This window comes from Asparagus officinalis, chromosome 6 (genome assembly GCF_001876935.1).
Source record: "Asparagus officinalis chromosome 6, Aspof.V1, whole genome shotgun sequence".
In the NCBI taxonomy this organism is placed as follows: Eukaryota; Viridiplantae; Streptophyta; class Magnoliopsida; order Asparagales; family Asparagaceae; genus Asparagus; species Asparagus officinalis.
Genome location: NC_033799.1, coordinates 11,834,954 through 11,856,019, shown reverse-complemented (window position 1 = coordinate 11,856,019; position 21,066 = coordinate 11,834,954). Strand labels below are relative to the sequence as shown.

At 40.5% G+C, this 21,066-nt stretch overlaps 1 protein-coding gene across 1 annotated transcript; it reads right to left on the bottom strand.

The window, feature by feature from the left end:
- Window positions 1,592–2,047, bottom strand: LOC109845748 (putative disease resistance protein RGA4). Its single transcript, XM_020415020.1, has one exon. It carries the CDS (start codon window positions 2,045–2,047, stop codon window positions 1,592–1,594), a length of 456 nt encoding a protein of 151 aa, XP_020270609.1.

Sequence of the window (21,066 nt, the reverse complement as noted above, 5' to 3'; positions counted from 1 at the left end):
AGAACTGTGCAAAGGCGGCTTGGGTTTCGTGCAGGAATTGAAGGAGAAAAACAAAGGCTGCAGAGAGTAGGTGCGCAGCACAGGAGAAAGAAGAAAAAGTCAGCGGCTTTTGAGAGAGGAAGAAAGAGATTAGATTGAGGGTTTAATTGTGAGAGTTGTAAACCTATTTGTATTCTTTTTCTTTCTAATAGTAGATCTCCCCCTCCTTGCCCCGTGGACGTAGGCAGTTTGCCGAACCACGTAAAATTGATTGTTTGAGTTTGTGGCCATTGTAATAGTTTTTAGGATCCCTCGACAGGTCAGTCCTAGAACAGTTCCTTGAGGATATCAGGCGGCTGCAGGCAATCAAGCACCCTTTCACACTCATTTGCCACATCACTATCAACTGACCATGCCAACTTTAACTTGTGGAGTTTTTTTTATCCCATGCAATTGGATCATACCAACTTCCTCATGATGTTTGTCATTCTTAAGGCCATCAATCTTCAGTTCCTGGAGCTCTTTCAGGTCCTTCAATTCTCTCATTTTATAAACATTAGCGGGGAATGACAACTCTTGAAGTGAAGTAAGTGTCCCGATCCCAACAATGTTTTCATAATAAATACATGGTATCAGGTGTCTCAAACTAATAAGATGATTCAAGCCAAGAACATGTTGATTACCAGACTGTGTACTAACAAGTACTTGCGGGTGGTAAAGCTTGCAGAATGAACTAGGTAACTGATGATGAATTGACAAATACCCGAGATGCCTCAGGTCACATATTGCATCTGGCAATACTTTCAAGCCATCAACAGCTAGATGAAGCACCCCGAATACTTTCCAATGATTTAAACACCTCTTCAAAAGCCTCCGCATGCGCATTAACATATCCTCTGAAGATCAACACAAAGGTGTGTAGGTTCTTCCATTTGGCCATATCTTTAAGAAGGTTAAGTTCACAAGTTTCAAAAGTACAAATAACGTATCGATATGGGGATATCGTCAATTGACATCCCTCCAACAAATCTAAAGCATTCATCATGAGATACCTTACATGCCAAATCATGCAAAAGATCATGCATGATGTAACATTTTTCAAGTTCTGTAGTAACGGGATTATAAAATTCGGGACCTCTTTCAACAAATGATAGTTTCACTAAATCATCAAAGTAACGTCTTCCTATATATCCTCCGGTGTCTCCATTCAATATTGGGGAGATTGTTGAATGAAGCTGAGGCCCATTTACATGAAGACTAGATCATATTTGACAAACTTAATCTTGAGGAAAGATGCTGCAATAAGCAAAACAATGTCTTAAGAGCCCTGGTAATTGATGGTAGCTCAACATCAAAATCAGCATCACATCATCCCTCTCCTGTAAATGATCTGATATATTCCTCGATTGCGAAATCATGGTCCAATAACTATCATTCAATTTAGAATTCAATAGCGCTCCAATTGTCCTTGCTGCCAACGGACAGCCTCCGAGCCTTCTTGCTATTTACTTGCCAATGGATTCCAACTTTCTATAATCACAAGAGTTCACACAGGCAAATGCATATTGGTTGAAGAGGGATAAGAAGTCATCACCATATAAGGGATTTCATTTCATTGAATACTTATCAATCCTCCCAAAGCCGATGAAGTCATGTCTGCAACACTTTCCTTTCTAGTAGTTAATAAGATTTTGCTTGCTCTTTGTCCACTCCTCAAAGAAGCAAACAATTTACCCCAAGCAAACAGATCATCATCATCCCAAGCATCATCTAACACAAGGAGAAATTTCCCAGACGATACCAGTTTCTTAAGAGCTTCCAACAGGGCGCCAAGTCCCCCAACTTCAAGTTTACTTCCTGCAGCATATTCTATCATATCTTTCATGACCTTTTTGGCATTGAAGGGAAAGGAGATACAAACCCAGATTTTGGATTTGAAACATTTGTCTAAGCTTTCATCATCAAAGACTAGTTGTGTGAGGGTGGTCTTCCCCACTCCTCCATGGCCCGCAATGGAGAAAAGAGATACACAAGTACTCCTCTCATCCTCTTCTGCTACGGGCTTCATCAACCACTTTAATAGTTCCCCGTTCTCATCAATTTATCCGAACACTTTTTTCTCAATTACACTTGGTCCAGTTTCACGATTAGAATTGCCGCTCTGAGTTTCGTGTTGTTGCTTGGACTCTTATAGTGTAGTGATGAAGTTTCCCACACTTGTCGCGACTTCATCTAGCCTCTTGACAATCTCCCTCAGTTTCTTGACTCTTGAGGTTATGATAAGATTTAAAAACCATTTTTCTAAATACGGCAACTTTTCATTTAGAGTTAGAGGGAAACCATGCACCTTATTACAACCGTGTCTTTTGCTGCATGCATGTCATATTTGAGAAAAGTTCATTGACTTTTATTGATTGAGAAAGAAAAAAACATCTATCAGTTTGAGGATTCGAAGTGAAACTTGAGGTGCCTGAGTATTCGTTGTGAAAGTTTAGGTGTCCTTTGGCAAGGGTTTAAGAGAGGGGGCTAAGGAGAAGGGTTAACCCATCACGAGGGGTTATAAATAGCTTAACTCCGTTTCGAGTAAATAGTTAACATGAAGGATTAACTTTTCCGAGTTCAGTAAATAAAGAAGAGTTAAACAGGTTAATCTCACTTATTTTTCAAATAACCATTTTAACCGCTTCAAAAGCTAGAATTTTTTTTAGTAATCATGATTTGAGATCGATTAAACTAGAATTTGCATTCATCCAATTATGATAATATTGTTAAATGTGATAATAATGTTGTTTTGTATTATTTAAATAAATGATTATTGGGGAGTCTAATAAAAACCAATTTAAATTAGAAAATTAATAACTTGTCGTTATATAGGAATAATATGATAGAAATTCTTATAAAAATTGTAAAAAAGTAAATTATCATATTACCATGTAATGAAATGTTAAATAGGGATAAATGATCTACCAAATATTTAAAAGACTTTTAATTAATCATTAATTTCAAAAGAGAATTAGATATTAGAGAAGAAAAGTAACAATTTTCTCATTAAAATTATATACAAAATTTGAAATTTATTATCATAAATAAATTTATATTTTCTTCTATATTCCTCCACTATATATCTTTTTCCCTCCTAAATATCTAACCACATGTTTCCTATTGAAAATAAACTTGATTGAATTACCTTGGGAATTGAGAAGATCATTTAGTTGTTTGATGAGTCAAATGCATGAATACATAGATGGATGAATGTTGTCGGGAAATTCAAGAGTGTTTGTTAGAAAATCTATGAGTCATTGTAGTAGTATATATATGTGTGGTTTGTAAGTTGAAAGATATGAAGAAAAGAAGAAAGAAAAATTAATAAAATAATTTTATGCCCTCTGCAAATCGTTTATCCTAAGAAAAATATTGTTATCAAATTGGTATGAGAGCTAAAATGAGTTCCAATGGAATGATCCCGTTCGTTACTCCTAAACTCACCAAAGAGAATTATGAAAATTTGTGCATTTAAATGAAGGCTCTATCACGATCAATTAACTTTTGGGATGTTGTGGTGAAATGCTTTGAAAAGCTTGAAGATGAAGGTGCGCTATCAGTAGCACAGAGAGACTCGCTTAAAGCGTCCAGTAAGAAAGATAGTAGAGCCCTTTACTTTATTTACCGAGGAGTTCATGAATCGGCATTCGAGAATAACTCAGATGTAGCGACCTAAAAACAAGCTTGGGAGATACTTCAAAAATCCTATAAGGGAGTAGAGAAGGTGAATAAGGTGTGATTGCAAACACTTCGAAAGGAGTTCGAAGGTTTAGAGATGAAGCAAAGTGAACTAGTTTCTGACTAATTCACTCGTGTCTTGGTCGTGGTGAATCAACTTTGAAGAAATGGTGAGAAGATTGAACATGTTCGTGTGGTGGAGAAAATTCTTCGATCACTTCCTCATAAATTTGACTATATTGTTTGTGCCATCGAAGAGTCAAAAGATTCGGAGAAGATGACGATTGATGAACTCTTGGTTCCTTAAATGCCCACGAGAAAAGATTTAGCAAAAAAAATGACTCGGTGGAGAAGGCTCTTCAAACTAAGCTTTCTTTGAAAGATGGTCGAGAAGATTCAAAAGAAGGAAGTAACGGCGGTTGTGACCATGGAAGATTTCGAGGAAAAATTTGAGGCCGAGGGTGTGGTTTCTATTGCAGAGGAAGTCACAACAACTTCGAAGAAAGAGTCAAAATCAAAGATCTTTTAGGGGCCGTGGATGTGGTAGATCTAATGAAGATTGATGGAAAACACAAGTTTAATGTTTCAAATGCAAAAAGTATGGTCATTACTCTTCACGATTGTTATTATAATCAAGTTGAAGAGAAGGTGAATTATGTTGAGAAAAGAGATGATGTTTATATTCTTTTATAGCATTCAGAGGAGATGGTGACAAGAAGGATGTTTGAAATCTTGATAATAGTGCTAACAATCATATTTGTGGCAAGAGAAGTATGTTTGTCGATATGGACGAGTATGTGAATGACAAGGTAAATTTTGGAGATTTCTCAAATATTCCAATAAAAAAGGCCGAGGTAAAATTCTTATTCACCTCAAAAATGGAGAAAAAAATTTATCACCGATTCTATTATGTGCCCAATATGAAGAGCAATATATTGAGTTTGGGATAGCTCTTAGAAAAGGGCTATGATTTTCATACAAAAGATCGTAGTCTTTTTTTTGAGATCCAAAAGGTAGATTGATTGCAAAAGCATGGATGTCAAAGAATCAAATGTTCATGCTAAACCTTCAAGGTGGAGATGTGAAATGTTTGAAGGCGTGTACCAACGATCTTGCTTGGCTATGGCACTTGAGATGTGGGCATCTCAATTTTGATAGTCTGAAGACATTGGTCGATAGAAGTATGGTGAAAAGGTTGCCGATAAATGATCATCTCGAGCAACTCTGTGAAGGATGTCTAGCGGGGAAGCATCATCGAGCTATTTTTCCAAAGGAGACTTCATTTCATGCATCAAAGCCGCTACAACTTGTATATACTAATGTCTGTAGGTCGATCACTTTGACCTCAATCGGTGAAAATAGATATTTTCTTACCTTCGCCGATGATTTTTCTCGAAAGACTTGGGTATACTTCGTGAAGAACAAATCTGAAGTGTTTCCATGTTTAAGAAGTTCAAAGCTAATGTGGAAAAATAGCGACTTTTATCTTAAAACTATCATATCAAGCCGATGTAGAGCGTTCACTTCAAAGAAGTTTGAAGCATATTATGAAGAATATGGAGTTTGACATTTTCTGACTACTTACACTCGACAACAAAACAGCGTTGCTGAGAGGAAGAACCATACTATTTTGAATATGGTAAGAAGTATGTTGAGTAGCAAGAAGGCGTTTAAAACCTTTTGGGCTGAAGTCATTTCTTGCGCCATCTACATCATCAACCAGTGTCTAACTCAGAGTCTCAAAAATATTACTCCAAAAGAAGCCTGGACTGTTACAAACCAAATGTGAGCGACTTCAAGGTGTTCGACAGTATTGGCTATGCTCATGTTCCAGAGCAGAAGAGGAATAGGCTCAACGAGAGGAGTATTCCATATTTATTCATCGGCTATGATTCAAGAAGCAAGGGTTACAAGATGTATGACCCGTGCAGTGAAAAGTTCATTATTAGCCGAGATGTTCAATTCGTTGAAGAGAAATCACGGGACTGGAGCAATGGAGAAATTTGTAACAGCCCGATTACTTTCATTAGTGAAGAGACTGAGGTCGGGAAAGATTCTCCAACACATACTCTATCGACATGCACTCTATCATCACCGACAACATCATCACCAACCACGCCTCAGTCTCCCCAAATCGATGACTTATTTAGCATCATCTTCATCATCATTGAGCCCACAGCCTCAAAATTTTAGGAGTTTGAGGGAGTTGTATGAGGTAACTGAGAATCAAGATGATTTAACATTATTTTGCTTATTTGCTGGTTGTGAGCCTTTAAACTTTGAAGAGGTGGTTCAAGATCCAAAGTAGAGTTCAGTCATGGATGAAGAGATCAAGTCTATTGAGAATAATGATACTTGGGAGCTTGCAACACTTCTAGAGGGTAAGGACGCAATTGAAGTCAAATGGGTGTTCAAAGAGAAGAAGAATGCAAAAGGAAAAATTGAGAGGCACAAGGTAATGTTAGTTGCCAAAGGCTACAAGCAGAAAGTTGGAATTGACTATGACGAGGTATTCTCTCCAGTAGCTCATCTTGAAACTATAAGGCTAATTATTACCTTAGCAGCTCAGAACAAATGGCCAAGCTATCAACTTGATATGAAATCAATATTTTTAAATGGTGTTCTTGAAGTGGAGGTCTACGTGGATCAACCTTGGTTACATCAAGAAAGGAGAAGAATCAAAGGTGTTGAAGTTGAAGAAAGCTCTTTATGGCTTAAAACAAGCACCAAAAGAACGTAGAAAAGTAGAATTGATGAATATTATCAAGCTCATAATTTTTCTAAATGTCCTTATGAGCATTCCTTATATACTAAGGTAAATGAAGCTGGAGATGTTCTTATTCTATGCTTGTATGAGGATTATTTAATCTTTACAGGAAATAATCTACAAATGTTCGAGGAGTTCAAAACCTCCATGGTTCGTGAGTTCAAGATGACAAACATCGGACGCATGCCTTATTATCTTGGCATTGAGATGAAGCAAAGCCAAGATGAAATTTTTATCTCTCAAGAGGGATATGCAAAGACAATTCTTGATAAGTTTGATATGAATGATAGCAATTGTGTGAGTTCTCCTATTGGATGTGGAGTCAAGTTGTCCAAGAAAGATGGTGAAAGCAAAGTTGATGCAACTTATTTCAAAAGCTTGGTCGATAGTCTTCGCTACCTAACTTGCACAAGACCTGATATTCTCAATGGTGTTGGGCTCGTGAGCAGATATATGGAAGATCCGAAATCTTCACACTTGTTAACAGCAAAGAGGATTCTCCGATACATCAAAGGTACAACATATTTCAGTTTGTTTTATTCAAGTTCTAACAACTTTGAATTTGTTGCATACACTAATAGAGATTGGGCCGGAGATGTTGATGATTGAAAAAGTACAACTGGTTACACTTTCTTTATCGGCGATACTGATTTTACTTGATCTTCAAAAAAGTAGTCGATAGTCATTCTTTCAACTTGTGAAGCAGAAATGTTGCTGCATCTTTGGGTGTCACTCATGCACTCTAGTTGAGAAACTTGCTCAAAAATCTTCAGTTCGGACAAGAAGAGGCGACCAAAATTTGTGTTGACAACAAGGCGGCTAGTGCACTTTCAAAAAATCCGGTATTTCATGAAAGGAGCAAACATATTGATACTTGATATCATTTTATCCGAGATCAAGTAAAGAACAAGGAAGTTGAGCTTGAGTTCATGAAATCGCAAGATCAGGTGACTGACATATTTACTAAGTCATTGAAGCATGACGTGTTTACTTTATTGTGAGACAAGCTTGGCATGATTGAAGGATCAAGTTTAAGGGAGAATGTTGAAAATAAACTTGATTGAATTATCTTGGGAATTGAGAGTATCATTTAGTTGTTTGAGGAGTCAAATGAATAAATATGTAGATGCATGAATGTTGTCAGGAAATTCAGGAGTTTTTGTTAGGAAATCTAAGAGTCATTGTAGTAGTAGTATATATGTGTGGTTTGTAAGTTGAAAGATGTTAAGAAAAGAAGAAAAACAATTTAATAGAATAATTTTATCCCCCTCCAAATCGTTAATCCTAGGAAAAATATTGTTATCATTTCCCCTCCAACAGAATTCTCCATGTATCACATTTTTTGTTCTGTTTTCATTTTCTAAAATGACTATTCCTAGCCTCGCAGGTGGAGTAAAGTTTATTCCGCCTACTCATGCAGAATCGTTAACCCATCATTAGATGAGTTAACAACTAATTAACCATCACGCTAAGGTTTGTTAACCCTTTGAGTGTTTATATCATTTGGGAGGTTAATGAAAGGCTAAACCCCTTAAGCCCTCCACTAACCTATTGCCAAACGAGAATGTATAAAATAAAAAGTTGACTAAAATAAAAAGAAGATGAAGGTCGTGAAACTAAGAAAGTAGTTTGAAAAAACACCAAATAAATGTAAGTTGCTTTTGGATCAAAGGAATTGATTTGAAATTCTAGAATGCAATTTTAGGTTTTATGTTATTCAACTCCATTTTCATTGTTTGGGAATAGTTAGATTTCAATTCTTGAATTTTCATTTTGAAATTCATGTGAATTCAAGTTTCTATGGGGTTTGTTTTCCATTTTCAGGTTTTTGAGGGGCTTTTTTTGGCAATTCTTAGATATTCTCAAAGGTTTTTTATTTTCAAATTTTCAAGGGGTTATTTGCAATTTTAGCTTTTTCTAGGTGTTGTTTAATGTTTGTAATTTTCAGATTCTTAAGACCATTTTTTTGCAATTTTCAGGTTATAAGGTTGTTTTTCTAATTTTTTCGATTTTTTAAAGGACTTGTTTGAAAATTTCACAATGTTAAGGGTTACTCTTGTACTTTTAAAATTTTAAGATCCTCTTTGCAATTTTCAAAATTTGCATAATTTATTTTGCATTTTTCGAATTCTAAAAGACATGGTTTTAGTGGTCATTTAGAATTCTCGGCCTAATACTTTGTCAAAGTTTAAGCAAAACTGAGCAATTCCAAATTCTCGCAAGTATTTTTGCATTCAAACATTGGAACTGGCCCAATTCCATGAATTGAAATGAAATCTTCGTTCACAAACAGGGCACTAGAGAAATTTGAATTCTGTCAAAACAATGTGTGGCTGAATGTAAACTTTAATCGATCTTCTCATCCACAGCCTTCTTTTTCTTAGAATTCAAATTTGTTAATCTGCTTAATAATCAGGAATGTTCCAAGTAAGCCAACGAAAAGTCCGCAAAAGACTAGTAAAGGTTTATAACTAAATCAAAGAATGCAAACAACTTCACTTCTACTACATGAGATATATGGAGTTGTTAGTCTGAAAACAATAAACTAGGAAAATAGATGCAACTCATTCTTCATCAAATTTATTGTCTATCTCGCGCAATCACTTTGCTTTTCAGTTAAACGGAAGGATCCGGTTCATCCCTAACTATGCGATTGGTTAGTATAGGGAGCTAGATTGCAAAACGTACTATCTTCTATTGTAAGTTCATCCCTTACTATCACAATGCCATCGATTGTGGAGAGCTAGATTGCAAAACATACTATCATCCATACCCCCACCGGCCAGTTGCACTTAGCACTCTGAATTTTTTATCTTTCGAGATGGACAAAATTTGCAGACAGGAAAATAGTTGAGGGGGTGATAAGTGTCACCAAAGACTTAATCAAAAAGTATCTTCTATTGTAAGTTCATCCCTTACTATCACAATGCCATCGATTGTGGAGAGCTAGATTGCAAAACATACTATCATCCATACCCCCACCGGCCAGTTGCACTTAGCACTCTGAATTTTTTATCTTTCGAGATGGACAAAATTTGCAGACAGGAAAATAGTTGAGGGGTGATAAGTGTCACCAAAGACTTAATCAAAGATGTAAAAAGGTTGGGTAGTAGTGTAAGAACTCTAGTTGGCAAGTCAGCTCGGAAATCTAATGACAGCTCATCTGGGCATTTTATCGAACAGTTAAAGAGCACTGGTTGGCAAGTCAGCTCGGAAATCTAATGACAGCTCATCTGGGCATTTTATCGAACAGTTAAAGAGCACTTTAAATCAAAGAGAACAACTAATCATACCTCGAACAGTTAAAGAGCACTTTAAATCAAAGAGAACAACTAATCATACCTTGAATGCTTGTATCTTTTGTTAGTGTGAAGCTCTCGAACTCGACTAGGTTGAGCTCTGCTACCAATTTTGGATGGATATTTTCGTATGGGCATTTTATCAAACAGTTGAAGTGCCTTCTCAGTTAACCATCCCTCAGATGGGCGCTTATATTTGCTTGTACCAGCATTTTATGGAGCAGTTCAATAGCAACTTCGAACAGTAATTTGCGCTTGGGTTTGGGGTACATGAGGCTCAGTTGCTATTTGTTTGGGGTTTTCCATTATAGTCCGCTAAATCTTTACTCTTTTGAAATAAGTCCCTCAAATCATTGAAACTGCCATCAAGTCCCGCAATTCTTATAACTTGTAATTGTAAGTATAGCTGATAACATGTAAGTGTAGTGTAATAAACTGAAAGTGTAGTGTGAAGCGTGATAAACTATAAGTGTAGCGTGACAACTTATAAGTGTAGCCTGATAACCACCAAAATCACACCCTACACATTAATGAAGTTGAGAATTAATTGATGGATTGATAAGTGGGTGGGAATTGGCCCACTTAATGAAGGACACATGAGATAAACTGAAAGGGTATAATTGGAATTTAAGGGAAAATTTAGGGGGTCCCACATATGCTAGTATTGTATTTTGAAAGTTGGGTTTAAAGACAAATACAAAAAGCTAATTGGGTTTAAAGATACAAGCAATAGTGATTGGGTTTATAGGTAAAGTTGAGTAAACAAATGGGGCTAGAAATAAAAACCCCTTATAAAAAACATCCTAAAAATCAAAATTAAAAAAACCGAAAAGTCAAAACTTACATAGGGTATAAAAGTTTATAATTTAGAAAAGTCCACTGAGAAAATGATATTTGCAAACGACAACCTAAACCTTTAAAATTAACAAAAAACACACTCAAAATTCAAATTTTCCAAAAAACACCCTGGAAATATCTAAACTTCTAAACAACAACAAAACCTATGGATGATAAATAGGATCATAAAATCTTTGGCGATGGACTCTATGTTAAGTACAAGAAAATTATAAAATACTTAAATGGACCACTTGGGTCGATGGGTAACCCGTTTAATAAACGAGTTGACCCGATTCCGTTTAATAAACGTGTTGACCAGATTATTTGATGGATCGGGTCGGGTCAATATTATACAGGTCACGTCAAACTTTTATATGGGTCGGGTCGGGCGGGTTGACCGATTTGCCAACCCTAGATAGTAGTATGAGAACTCTAGTTGGCAAGTCAGCTCAAAAATCTAATGACATCTCTTCTGGACATTGTATCGAACAGTTAAAAGAGCTTTTTAAATCAAAGAGAACAACTAATCATACGTTGGATGCTTGTATCTTTTGTTAGTGTGAAGCTCTCGAACTCGACTGGGTTGAGCCCTGCTACCATTTTTGGATGGACATTTTCACATGGGCATTTTATCGAACGGTTGAACTGCCTTTTCAATTAACCAGTCCTCGGATACAAGCATCCAAGGCATGATTAGTTGTTCTGGGACTTATATGAGAAAAGAAATTCTTTATGGACTAAATTGATATTTATTACCATCAATTTTGAATATAGTGTGTGGGGAATAGCCAACTGTCTTTATTTATAATTGCATAAATACAACCTAAAGGTTACAGATAGAGTATGATTCAATTGATGTGGGGAATGCCTTTACTATCTGACAAATTGCTTTCCAATTTCCTATACAACAAATTTATTTGCTTGTGCTAGCTAGTATTCGACCTTTCAGCAACTTTTTACGAGAAGGGAACACACCAGGGTACCTGAGAACTAGAAGTTGATCCATCGGCTCTTCTTGGTTGAAGTGAACGAAGGATCAACGCCCAGCATAATTCCTAGCTTGAAACATCCCGGCCACCTCATAGAGAGGGGAACATGTTGAAGGGCGAACCTGAAATCGAAGCTCGCCTTCGATGGCGAAGTTGAGAAGACGAGGAAGGTCGTCTGTAGAGGCCCGATGGCGAGGTTGAGAGGCGAGTCGCTCGCCTGTGGTGGACTCGCCTGATGGCGAGGTCGAGGAAGTTCAGTGCTCGCCTGAAGCTGGAAGCTCGCCTTAGGCGAGGCGCGGGCGAGGGATTTGTCAGGCGAGGGCTTCGACAGGCGATGTCTTGGACAGGCGAGGAAAAACTCGCCTGCGTGCGTAGGAGGGCGAGGCGAGGTCGCCTGTTGGGGGTCTTGAGTCGCCTGCGGGCCTGTAGGCGAGATCGACGAGCTCGCCTGTTTGAGTTGGGGACAGCTGGGAACAGCTGGATCCCTAGGGTTTCCCTATAAAAGGGAAACCCAGTTCGTAAGCACTGGGTGAGCGGCAGAGAGCGTGAGAAAACCCCGAGCGGCGGCGGAAAGGGAAACCCAGTTCGTAAGCACTGGGTGAGCGGCAGAGAGCGTGAGAAAACCCCGAGCGGCGGCGGCGCTTGTTTGAGAAGAGAAAGAGCGTGAGTAGGAGATTTTGGCGGAGGAAATTTTTTTCCCCTTTTGATTTGATCTCCGATTTGGGTGTTTTCTCTCTCTCTGCTTTTGTGCTCCCATTTGTTCCCAAGTTTGTCCTCTCATTAATTAAACTAGTCTGCTGTCCGTGCAAAGCATGGTTTTTTTTTTTGCTACAGTAATCCTGCCTTTTTTAACATATCCTGTTTTGAATTTTCTGGGAATGCTACAGTATCCTGCTCTGCTACAGTATCTTCTAAATGCTACAGAATACCAGTCTGCTACAGTAATTTTTAAATTAATTATCTGCTACAGTAATAATACTACAGTAAATCTACTGTAGCATGAACAGTGACTCTCTGGTTCTCTCTTTTGTATAAAGGAATAGATATAGAGGGGTTGGTTAAATTAAATTGGGGTTTTTCTTTGGTAGTTAAGAGAGATTGTTTGAGCCGTGATTTTAGATTAAAATCACTTGCTATTTGTTGAGAGATCTCAAGTTTGAGATTTTCTCTCTTATTTGTAATTTCTTGTTATTAATAAGAAATTAATTGGTGCCACTCCCGTGGACGTAGGCAAAAATTGCCGAACCACGTAAAAATCCGTTGTTTGTGTTTGTGTCATTATTGTGCTTGTATTTGGCCTTCTCTCTCGGCGCATGTGTTTGTTCTCGGGCATAAATCCCAACAAGTGGTATCAGAGCTCCGGGCAACGCTTGGGCTTTTTGGAGGAGTAGATCAGTTGGGAAGTCCATCTAGAGCTTCGATTGGTGATAAAGGTGGAATCTTTGTTCAAGTTGGATTTATTTCTTAATTGTTTCCGCAATTGTTATTGGGTGCTTTGAGATATATGGTCGGGAAAGATAAAGGTGGGGAGGGTTCTTCTACTATGAAGACCGTCCAAAGTTTGAATATCCATTCTATGAGGATAGATGTGGAGAAGTTCGATGGCACAAATAATTTTGGACTTTGGAGATGCGAAGTCTTGGATGCGCTAAATACGCAAAATTTGGAAAATACGTTGGAGTTGGACGGGAAACCGGACGACATTGATGAGAATGTTTGGAAGAAAATGAATAGAACGGCGTGTGGTGTGATTAGGTCTTGTTTGACTCAAGATCTAAGTATGATGTGATGAATGAGACTTCTGCAAAGAAGATTTGGGAGGTCCTAGAGGGCAAGTATTTGACGAGAGGGTCGAAAATCGCTTGCATTTAAAGAGGAGGCTTTATCGCTTCCAATTGAAGAAGGGGACATCCATTAGTGATCACATGAACCACTACACGAAGCTTCTTGCAGATTTGACGAATGTAGATGTGATGATAGAAAATGAGAACAAGGCGTTGCTGTTGTTGAGTTCATTGCCTGACGAGGAATATGAGACATTCATCCTCACTCTTATTAATGGGAAGGCATCTCTTTCATATAGTGAGGTCACCGCGGCTCTTGTGAATTATCAACTTCGTAAGAAGGACAATGAGACTTCCATTGAGCCGGTAGCGGGGGTATTGGTTGCAAGAGCTAGAAGTCCAAACCGTGGTAGAAGGTCGCAGTCTAGAGGGGGACACCCTGCAGTTGGTAGGAATCAGTGTGCCTTTTGTAGAGAGGATGGACATTGGAAAGCCGAATGCCCAAAATTACAAGCCGGGAAGAATAAGGGGAAAGCTATTCTAGCTTCAGAGGTGAATGTTGCCAAGGCTAGTGGCGACGTTTCAGATTCGGATTCTTCGGGCTATTCGTGCCCAGCTCTTCCGTCAGTTGGTGTTGCCGACTCCACCGAGTGGATGTTGGATTCGGGTGCTACTTACCACATATGCCCTAGGAGGGATTGGTTCTCCAGTTTTCAGGAGTTGGAAAGAGGGGATGTTGTTCTTATGGGTAATGATCACAGATGCCCTATTGGTGGTATTGGTACCGTTCAGATTCGGAAGAGTGACGGGATGATTCTGGAGTTGGTTGATGTGAGGTTCGTTCCTCAACTGAGGAAGAACATCATTTCACTTGGGGTATTGGAGGCAGCAGGCTATAGGGTGACCTTGGCGGATTCTCGCTTGAAGGTCACATTGGGGTCCATGATTGTGATGAAGGGCGTCAGGAGGAGTAACTTATATTATCTGCTTGGGAGCACGGTGATTGATAGAGCGCTGACAACTTCTTTGGCTAGACTGTGGCATTGGTTGGTGCTGGGGTATATTATTGGTTATGACGTGCACAGATTGTTGAGGAGTGCTATGACATGTATATTAAAGTTCTCTGAGCACATTGGGATGAGCGAGAAGACCGATGTGGAGTTGGGCACTTCTATCCACCGATCGAAGGGTCTTATTGGAGGTGTTCAGTTAGACATTGGGGGGCCTTCCATGGTGGCATCAGTGGGAGGTAATCGGTATCTTGTTTCCTATGTTTGGGATTGTACTAGGCATTTATGGGCTGCAACCAAGTCCCGTTGGTATGAAGCCCTAGTAGTCTGCAACAGTTGGAGGAGGTGTATGGGCAGAAAGGTTAACCATCGTACTAGTTCTAGTAGGGGTCCTTTCGTGCATTGGTGCCGAGCTCACGGCAGTTGGAGACACTTCAGAGGAGAGGAAACAGTGAGGCGACGTGATGAGATGGCGGATTTAGTGGGCCGTTCTTTTCTGGAGGAGGATCGGCATTGGTTGTCAAGCAGTGAATTTGGTATTTTGGCTTCGACACGTTTGGGCTATCTTATGAGGTTGCCGACTGCTGCGTGTAGAGTTGTTAGATCTGGTGGAGCTGCTTCAGATTTTGGTTGGCGTCGGATATTGGGCTACCCAGCACTTGGTCACATCGTGGATGTGAGATTGGGTCCGATTGCACGATTGGGATTCAGAGGTTCTCTTGGCTATCAGTTGAGGGCTTCTGAGTTTGGTCTGAGCAGGTATGTCACTTTGGACTCCCGGCAGGTAGAGAGTATTGATCAGATCAGTGGGTTATCGCAGCGGGTGGAGCATGATGCTACTCCACATTGGGTGGGGATTTCCCCACACACTCCAGGTCATTCTGCATTATTGAAAATTCCAGCTGAGGTGGCACAGCGTGTGAGTCATTTGGATTTGGATGTGGATGACGAGTTGGTAGATCCGTGTGCAGCTGGTGGATATAGCTTGGATACGGCCATTGGTTCACCTCAGGTGGAGGTGTTTGGATCATATCGGATTGGGGCCGTTGATGATGCTATCAGCCGCAGATTGGATTGAGGGCCTTTGGAGGTCGTTGGGTGAACTACGTGAAGGCTTGATTCCTTGGGCAAGAGGATACGTAGGCAGTCTTTATGATGCAGCCGATTTGGTGAGTATACACTGTTGGTTTGGGTGAGTGTTCGCACTCCCGTTTGGTTCTCGACTTGTTGTGGATGGAGTCCGTTGTCATGAGTCCGTTGCCATGGCGTACTGGACGCAACAAGTGAGGCATTTGGTGTGGTTGGTGTCGGCTCAGTTTTTTGGGAAAACGTTCGCCGAGGTGGAGATTTGTTGAAGGGCGAACCTGAAATCGAAGCTCTCCTTCGATGGCGAAGTTGAGAAGACGAGGAAGGTCGTCTGTAGAGGCCCGATGGCGAGGTTGAGAGGCGAGTCGCTCGCCTGTGGTGGACTCGCCTGATGGCGAGGTTGAGGAAGTTCAGTGCTCGCCTGAAGCTGGAAGCTCGCCTATAGGCGAGGCGCGGGCGAGGGATTTGTCAGGCGAGGGCTTCGACAGGCGACGTCTTGGACAGGCGAGGAAAAACTCGCCTGCGTGCGTAGGAGGGCGAGGCGAGGTCGCCTGTTGGGGGTCGTGAGTCGCCTACGGACCTGTAGGCGAGATCGACGAGCTTGCCTGTTTGAGTTGGGGACAGCTGGGAACAGCTGGATCCCTAGGGTTTCCCTATAAAAGGGAAACCCAGGCCTGTTTGAGTTGGGGACAGCTGGGAACAGCTGGATCCCTAGGGTTTCCCTATAAAAGGGAAACCCAGTTCGTAAGCACTGGGTGAGCGGCAGAGAGCGTGAGAAAACCCCGAGCGGCGGCGGAAAGGGAAACCCAGTTCGTAAGCACTGGGTGAGCGGCAGAGAGCGTGAGAAAACCCCGAGCGGCGGCGGAGCTTGTTTGAGAAGAGAGAGAGCGTGAGCAGGAGAAATTGGCGGAGGAAATTTTTTCCCCCTTTTGATTTGATCTCCGATTTGGGTGTTTTCTCTCTCTCTTCTTTTGTGCTCCCATTTGTTCCCAAGTTTGTCCTCTCATTAATTAAGTATAGAGGGGTTGGTGAAATTAAATTGGGGTTTTTCTTTGGTAGTTAAGAGAGATTGTTTGAGCGGTGATTTTAGGTTAAAATCACTTGCTATTTGTTGAGAGATCTCAAGTTTGAGATCTTCTCTCTTATTTGTAATTTCTTGTTATTAATAAGAAATTAATTGGTGCCGCTCCCGTGGACGTAGGCAAAAATTGCCGAACCACGTAAAAATCCGTTGTTTGTGTTTGTGCCATTATTGTGCTTGTATTTGGCCTTCTCTCTCGGCGCATGTGTTTGTTCTCGGGCATAAACCCCAACAGAACACACCAGGGGACCTGAGAACTAGAAGCATTAATTAGCAACAAAAAAAATTTATTTATTTTTACTGGCATGAAAAACAATTCTATTGTGGAAATTCATTTGTTTATTCTCAGTCGGGGATGCCAATGCCGTTGCTTTTTCACCAAAACGTCCGATTCAGGTTTGAGTAACGAACTTCTCTATTACTTATCTCACAGTAACAAAATTTTGGGTACAACTATGCCGCTCCACGAGACTGTATACGAGATTTTTTGTGAATTTTTCATTTCTAGCCGATCAGCACAATCCATAGTAACTCCAGTTCTCTTTCGAGCCAGGCTCTTAATGAAGAAGCTGTTAGTTGATTTTGCCTCTGATTTCTGTGAGCTGCTTTACCGTGAAACTGGGCTCCGCAGTTGGCGCAGGAAATGTGAAACGATGCAGAATTTTAACTCCTTGAATTTGGATTTCTGAAGTCCACATTTGAGAAGTTGATGGCTAAACTAAACTTAACAGACCAAACCAATAAACAAAACCGGATTAGGAGATTAAGAGAAGGATGTAACAGAAAATCAAAAACATTGGCTGGGTTAAAAATAAACCTTAATTAAGCTTTTAATGTGTTAAGTTATCAACCTTAAAAGATATTTAAAAGATACAAGAAAAATGAGAGAACTAAAACAAATAAATGAAATAGTTGATGCATGAAAAGAATTGATGGTAAAGGATTCAATGTCAAGGAACAATGATATATAACTTTCCACCAATACCAAATAATTTGGCAAGATCATGAACTTTGTCATGACCCCAATTTTCAAGATCTCGAAGAAACAATGGAGCCGGACAAAACCAGTTAAAATATTCTTCAAAAAAAATACATTCATCACATGACCACCAAAACAATCTAAGCATTAAATTCAATAGCCAATAACAACTATTCTCCATAACAAAAGTCTATATTTATCCAATCAAATAATGTAAATAAAAGATCTCCCAACTAGAAAAGAGAATTCAACCTTAAAAAAATTTATTACTACAGTCTTCCAAAAGTAAACTAAACATCGAAGCCTTTATTTATCCTTCACATAATAGCAATTTTGCAATCTACATTTTAATCCTTGCTCTCTTCTAAGGATTCGGAAACCATCGCCTCCACCTAATTTTGAGTCTCTGGAAAAAAAAGGTGAATAAAACTTGATCACAACTCAATAAGTGGATAAATTTATACATTAAACAATAGTTTTACAAAAACTAAAATATTTTGACTTGATAAGCAAAATATTAGAATAGTAGAAAACCATCAATGAACTCTCATATTTGATGCAACGTTTTTTAAAATATAGATTCATGCTGTTGGACGCAGAGTCACGCCCACCGCCGCGGAAGCGATATCACCTGAGAGATAGCCCTGACTTTTGTTGTCACAAAAGCACAAATCAGCCTCTATATTCTTGTTTCTCAAAGGAAACGAGAATAGATAGTGAAATTCTTATTTCTCTAAGGAAACAAGAATCGAAAGTGATATATTTCATCAAAGTGAAATATACACTCTTCCTCTCATCAGCTCTAACACCGAATATTGAGGGAACCTACAAGCTATGATAACTCACAGATAAAACAAATACAAACACGAGATTTACGTGGTTCGGCTAACTAGCCTACGTCCACGAGAACAGATAAAACAAATACAAACACGAGATTTACGTGGTTCGGCTAACTAGCCTACGTCCACGAGAGGGGGTTTTCACTATGAGGAGAATACCAAACTTATTACAAGTTTTATCTCAACTCTCTTTTTTCTCTCAAAAGAACTTCAATACAAAACCCACAATTGATTTTTTCCCACACCACCATAACTCCTCCATCCCTTCTCTATTTATAGGAAAAACTAAGGGGGAAAGTCCGAATGGTTGGCGGGCTGGGACGGCGGGAAAAGAGTTCGCGCGCGCGGAGGAAAAATTTCCCGCGGGAAAAATCCCGCGCTCCCGCGCTCGCGTGCGGCGCGGTACAGTGGGCAGCGGCCCACGAAACGCTCCCTTGAGCGCGTGGGCGAAAGGATGGGGCACACCCATCACGTGGGTGTGTCCCCCCCTGCGAAACACAATTCTCCACCTCGTACATCATTTGATAAACCTCAAATTTTGGACGAACACCAGAAGGACCCCACGAACTCTACCAGAGAGATACAGGCCAGAGCTAGGCCAAACCAGCTGCGCCACTATACCGCGGCTGCCTACGTACCCTCTGCCGGGATCAAGCTAACCGTAGTTCTGCTACCATACTCCAACATAGTCTCCACCTCACCTCCATCACCGCCCCGCAGGGCCATGCCCTCTCGGGCAAATCAACACGGGCTGATATGAAGCAAGTCCAAGCAATGCTGGAACTTGCTGCATGTGACCACCTTGGTTAACATGTCTGCGGGATTCTCATTTGTATGCACCTTCATGAGGGAAATATCACCTTCCTCTATGACATCCCGCACAAAATGATATCTGACGTCGATATGCTTGGTACGAGCATGGTGAACTTGATTCTTCGCCAAATGAATCGCACTTTAACTGTCGCACCACAAGTTCACGCTTTTCTGCTCAATCCCCAAATCGTCTAGAAGACCGCACAGCCACAATGCTTCCTTCACTCCCTCCGCCATAGCCATGTACTCGGCCTCTGTTGTAGAAAGTACCCCTGTAGCCTGCAACATCGATCGCCAACTAACTGGAGCTCCATGTATCCTGAATACATAACCAGTAGTAGATCGCCGTCTATCTAGATCGCCCGCATAATCTGAGTCCACAAACCCGTCGATCTGACATGTATCTCCACCAAAACACAGACCCGTATCTGCGGTACCCTTCAAGTACCTCAGAACCGATTTCACCGCTTCCCAGTGTGTCTTTCCCGGATTCGTCATGAATCTGCTGACCACACTAACCGCCTGTGAAATATCAGGGCGTGTACACACCATGGCGTACATCAAACTGCCAACTGCACTAGCATAAGAAACACACTCCATGTGTGCCTTATCTTCCGCTGTAGTGGGAGATTGTTTACCTGAGAGTCTGAAGTGTGGAGCCAATGGAGTCACCACCGACTTTGCACTTTGCATCCCGAACCTCTCGATCACCCGCTCTATGTAGCCCTTCTGACTCAAGAACAATCGCTGATTCGCCCGCTCTCTTCTAATCTTCATACCCAGTATTTTCTTTGCAGCGCCCATGTCCTTCATCTCGAACTCTTTGCTAAGTTGAGATTTTAGCTTATCTATCTCCACCTTGTTCTTCGATGCAATAAGCATGCCATCCACATACAAAAGAAGATAAATATAATCACCTCCACGAAGCTTCCGAATATAAACACAGCAACCGTAATCGCTTTGGGAAAACCCATGCTTCAGCATGAAGGAGTCAAATCGCTTGTACCACTGCCGAGGAGATTGCTTCAATCCATACAGTGACTTCCTCAAGCGACATACATGATTCTCCTTGTCCTCAACCTTGTAACCCTCAGGTTGATGCATATAGATCTCTTCATCCAAGTCTCCGTGCAAGAAGGTCGTCTTGACATCGAGTTGTTCCAGCTCAAGATCACCATGAGCAACAATACTCAATAGCATCCGAATAGAGGTGTGTTTCACTACCGGAGAAAATATCTCATTGTAATCCACACCCTCTCTTTGTGCAAACCCCTTAGCCACTAGCCTCTCCTTGTATCTCGTACCACCGAGCTTTGAAGGATCTTCTTTTCGTTTATACAACCACTTACAATCTATAGCTTTTCTTCCTATGGGTAATGGGACCACCTCCCATGTTTGATTCTTCCGGAGAGATTCCATCTCCTCCTCCATCGCAGCCAACCAACTCTCGCTATCTCTATCCCGAATAGCTTCCTTGAAGGAGATCGGCTCATCTTCCTCTACCGAGAGTGCGTACTCAACCAAATTAACATGCCCATAGTGCTTCAGGGGTTGATCAGCCCCCAACTTATGTACCTGTTTGTATGCTCGCCTTGGCCTATGTAGGCTGTCTAAAAATCACAATGGATAGCTGATCCAAACAAGCCCTGATAATGGAAGTTACAATCAGACGACTTTCTAAATCACTGCATCCGCAACTCTGCAACCGTACAAACACGGCCTCATTTCTGAGAAATAAAAGGTTGGACTTAGTTGGTGAGTTGCTTAGTAGAGAGCTGTGGGCAAATATCCTCTCCTAAAGACACTATGGATGTTGATTCCCGTCAAGCTCCTACAACGATGGTTAACCTTGTGTTGAACGATGGTTAGCCTCGCGTTAGAAG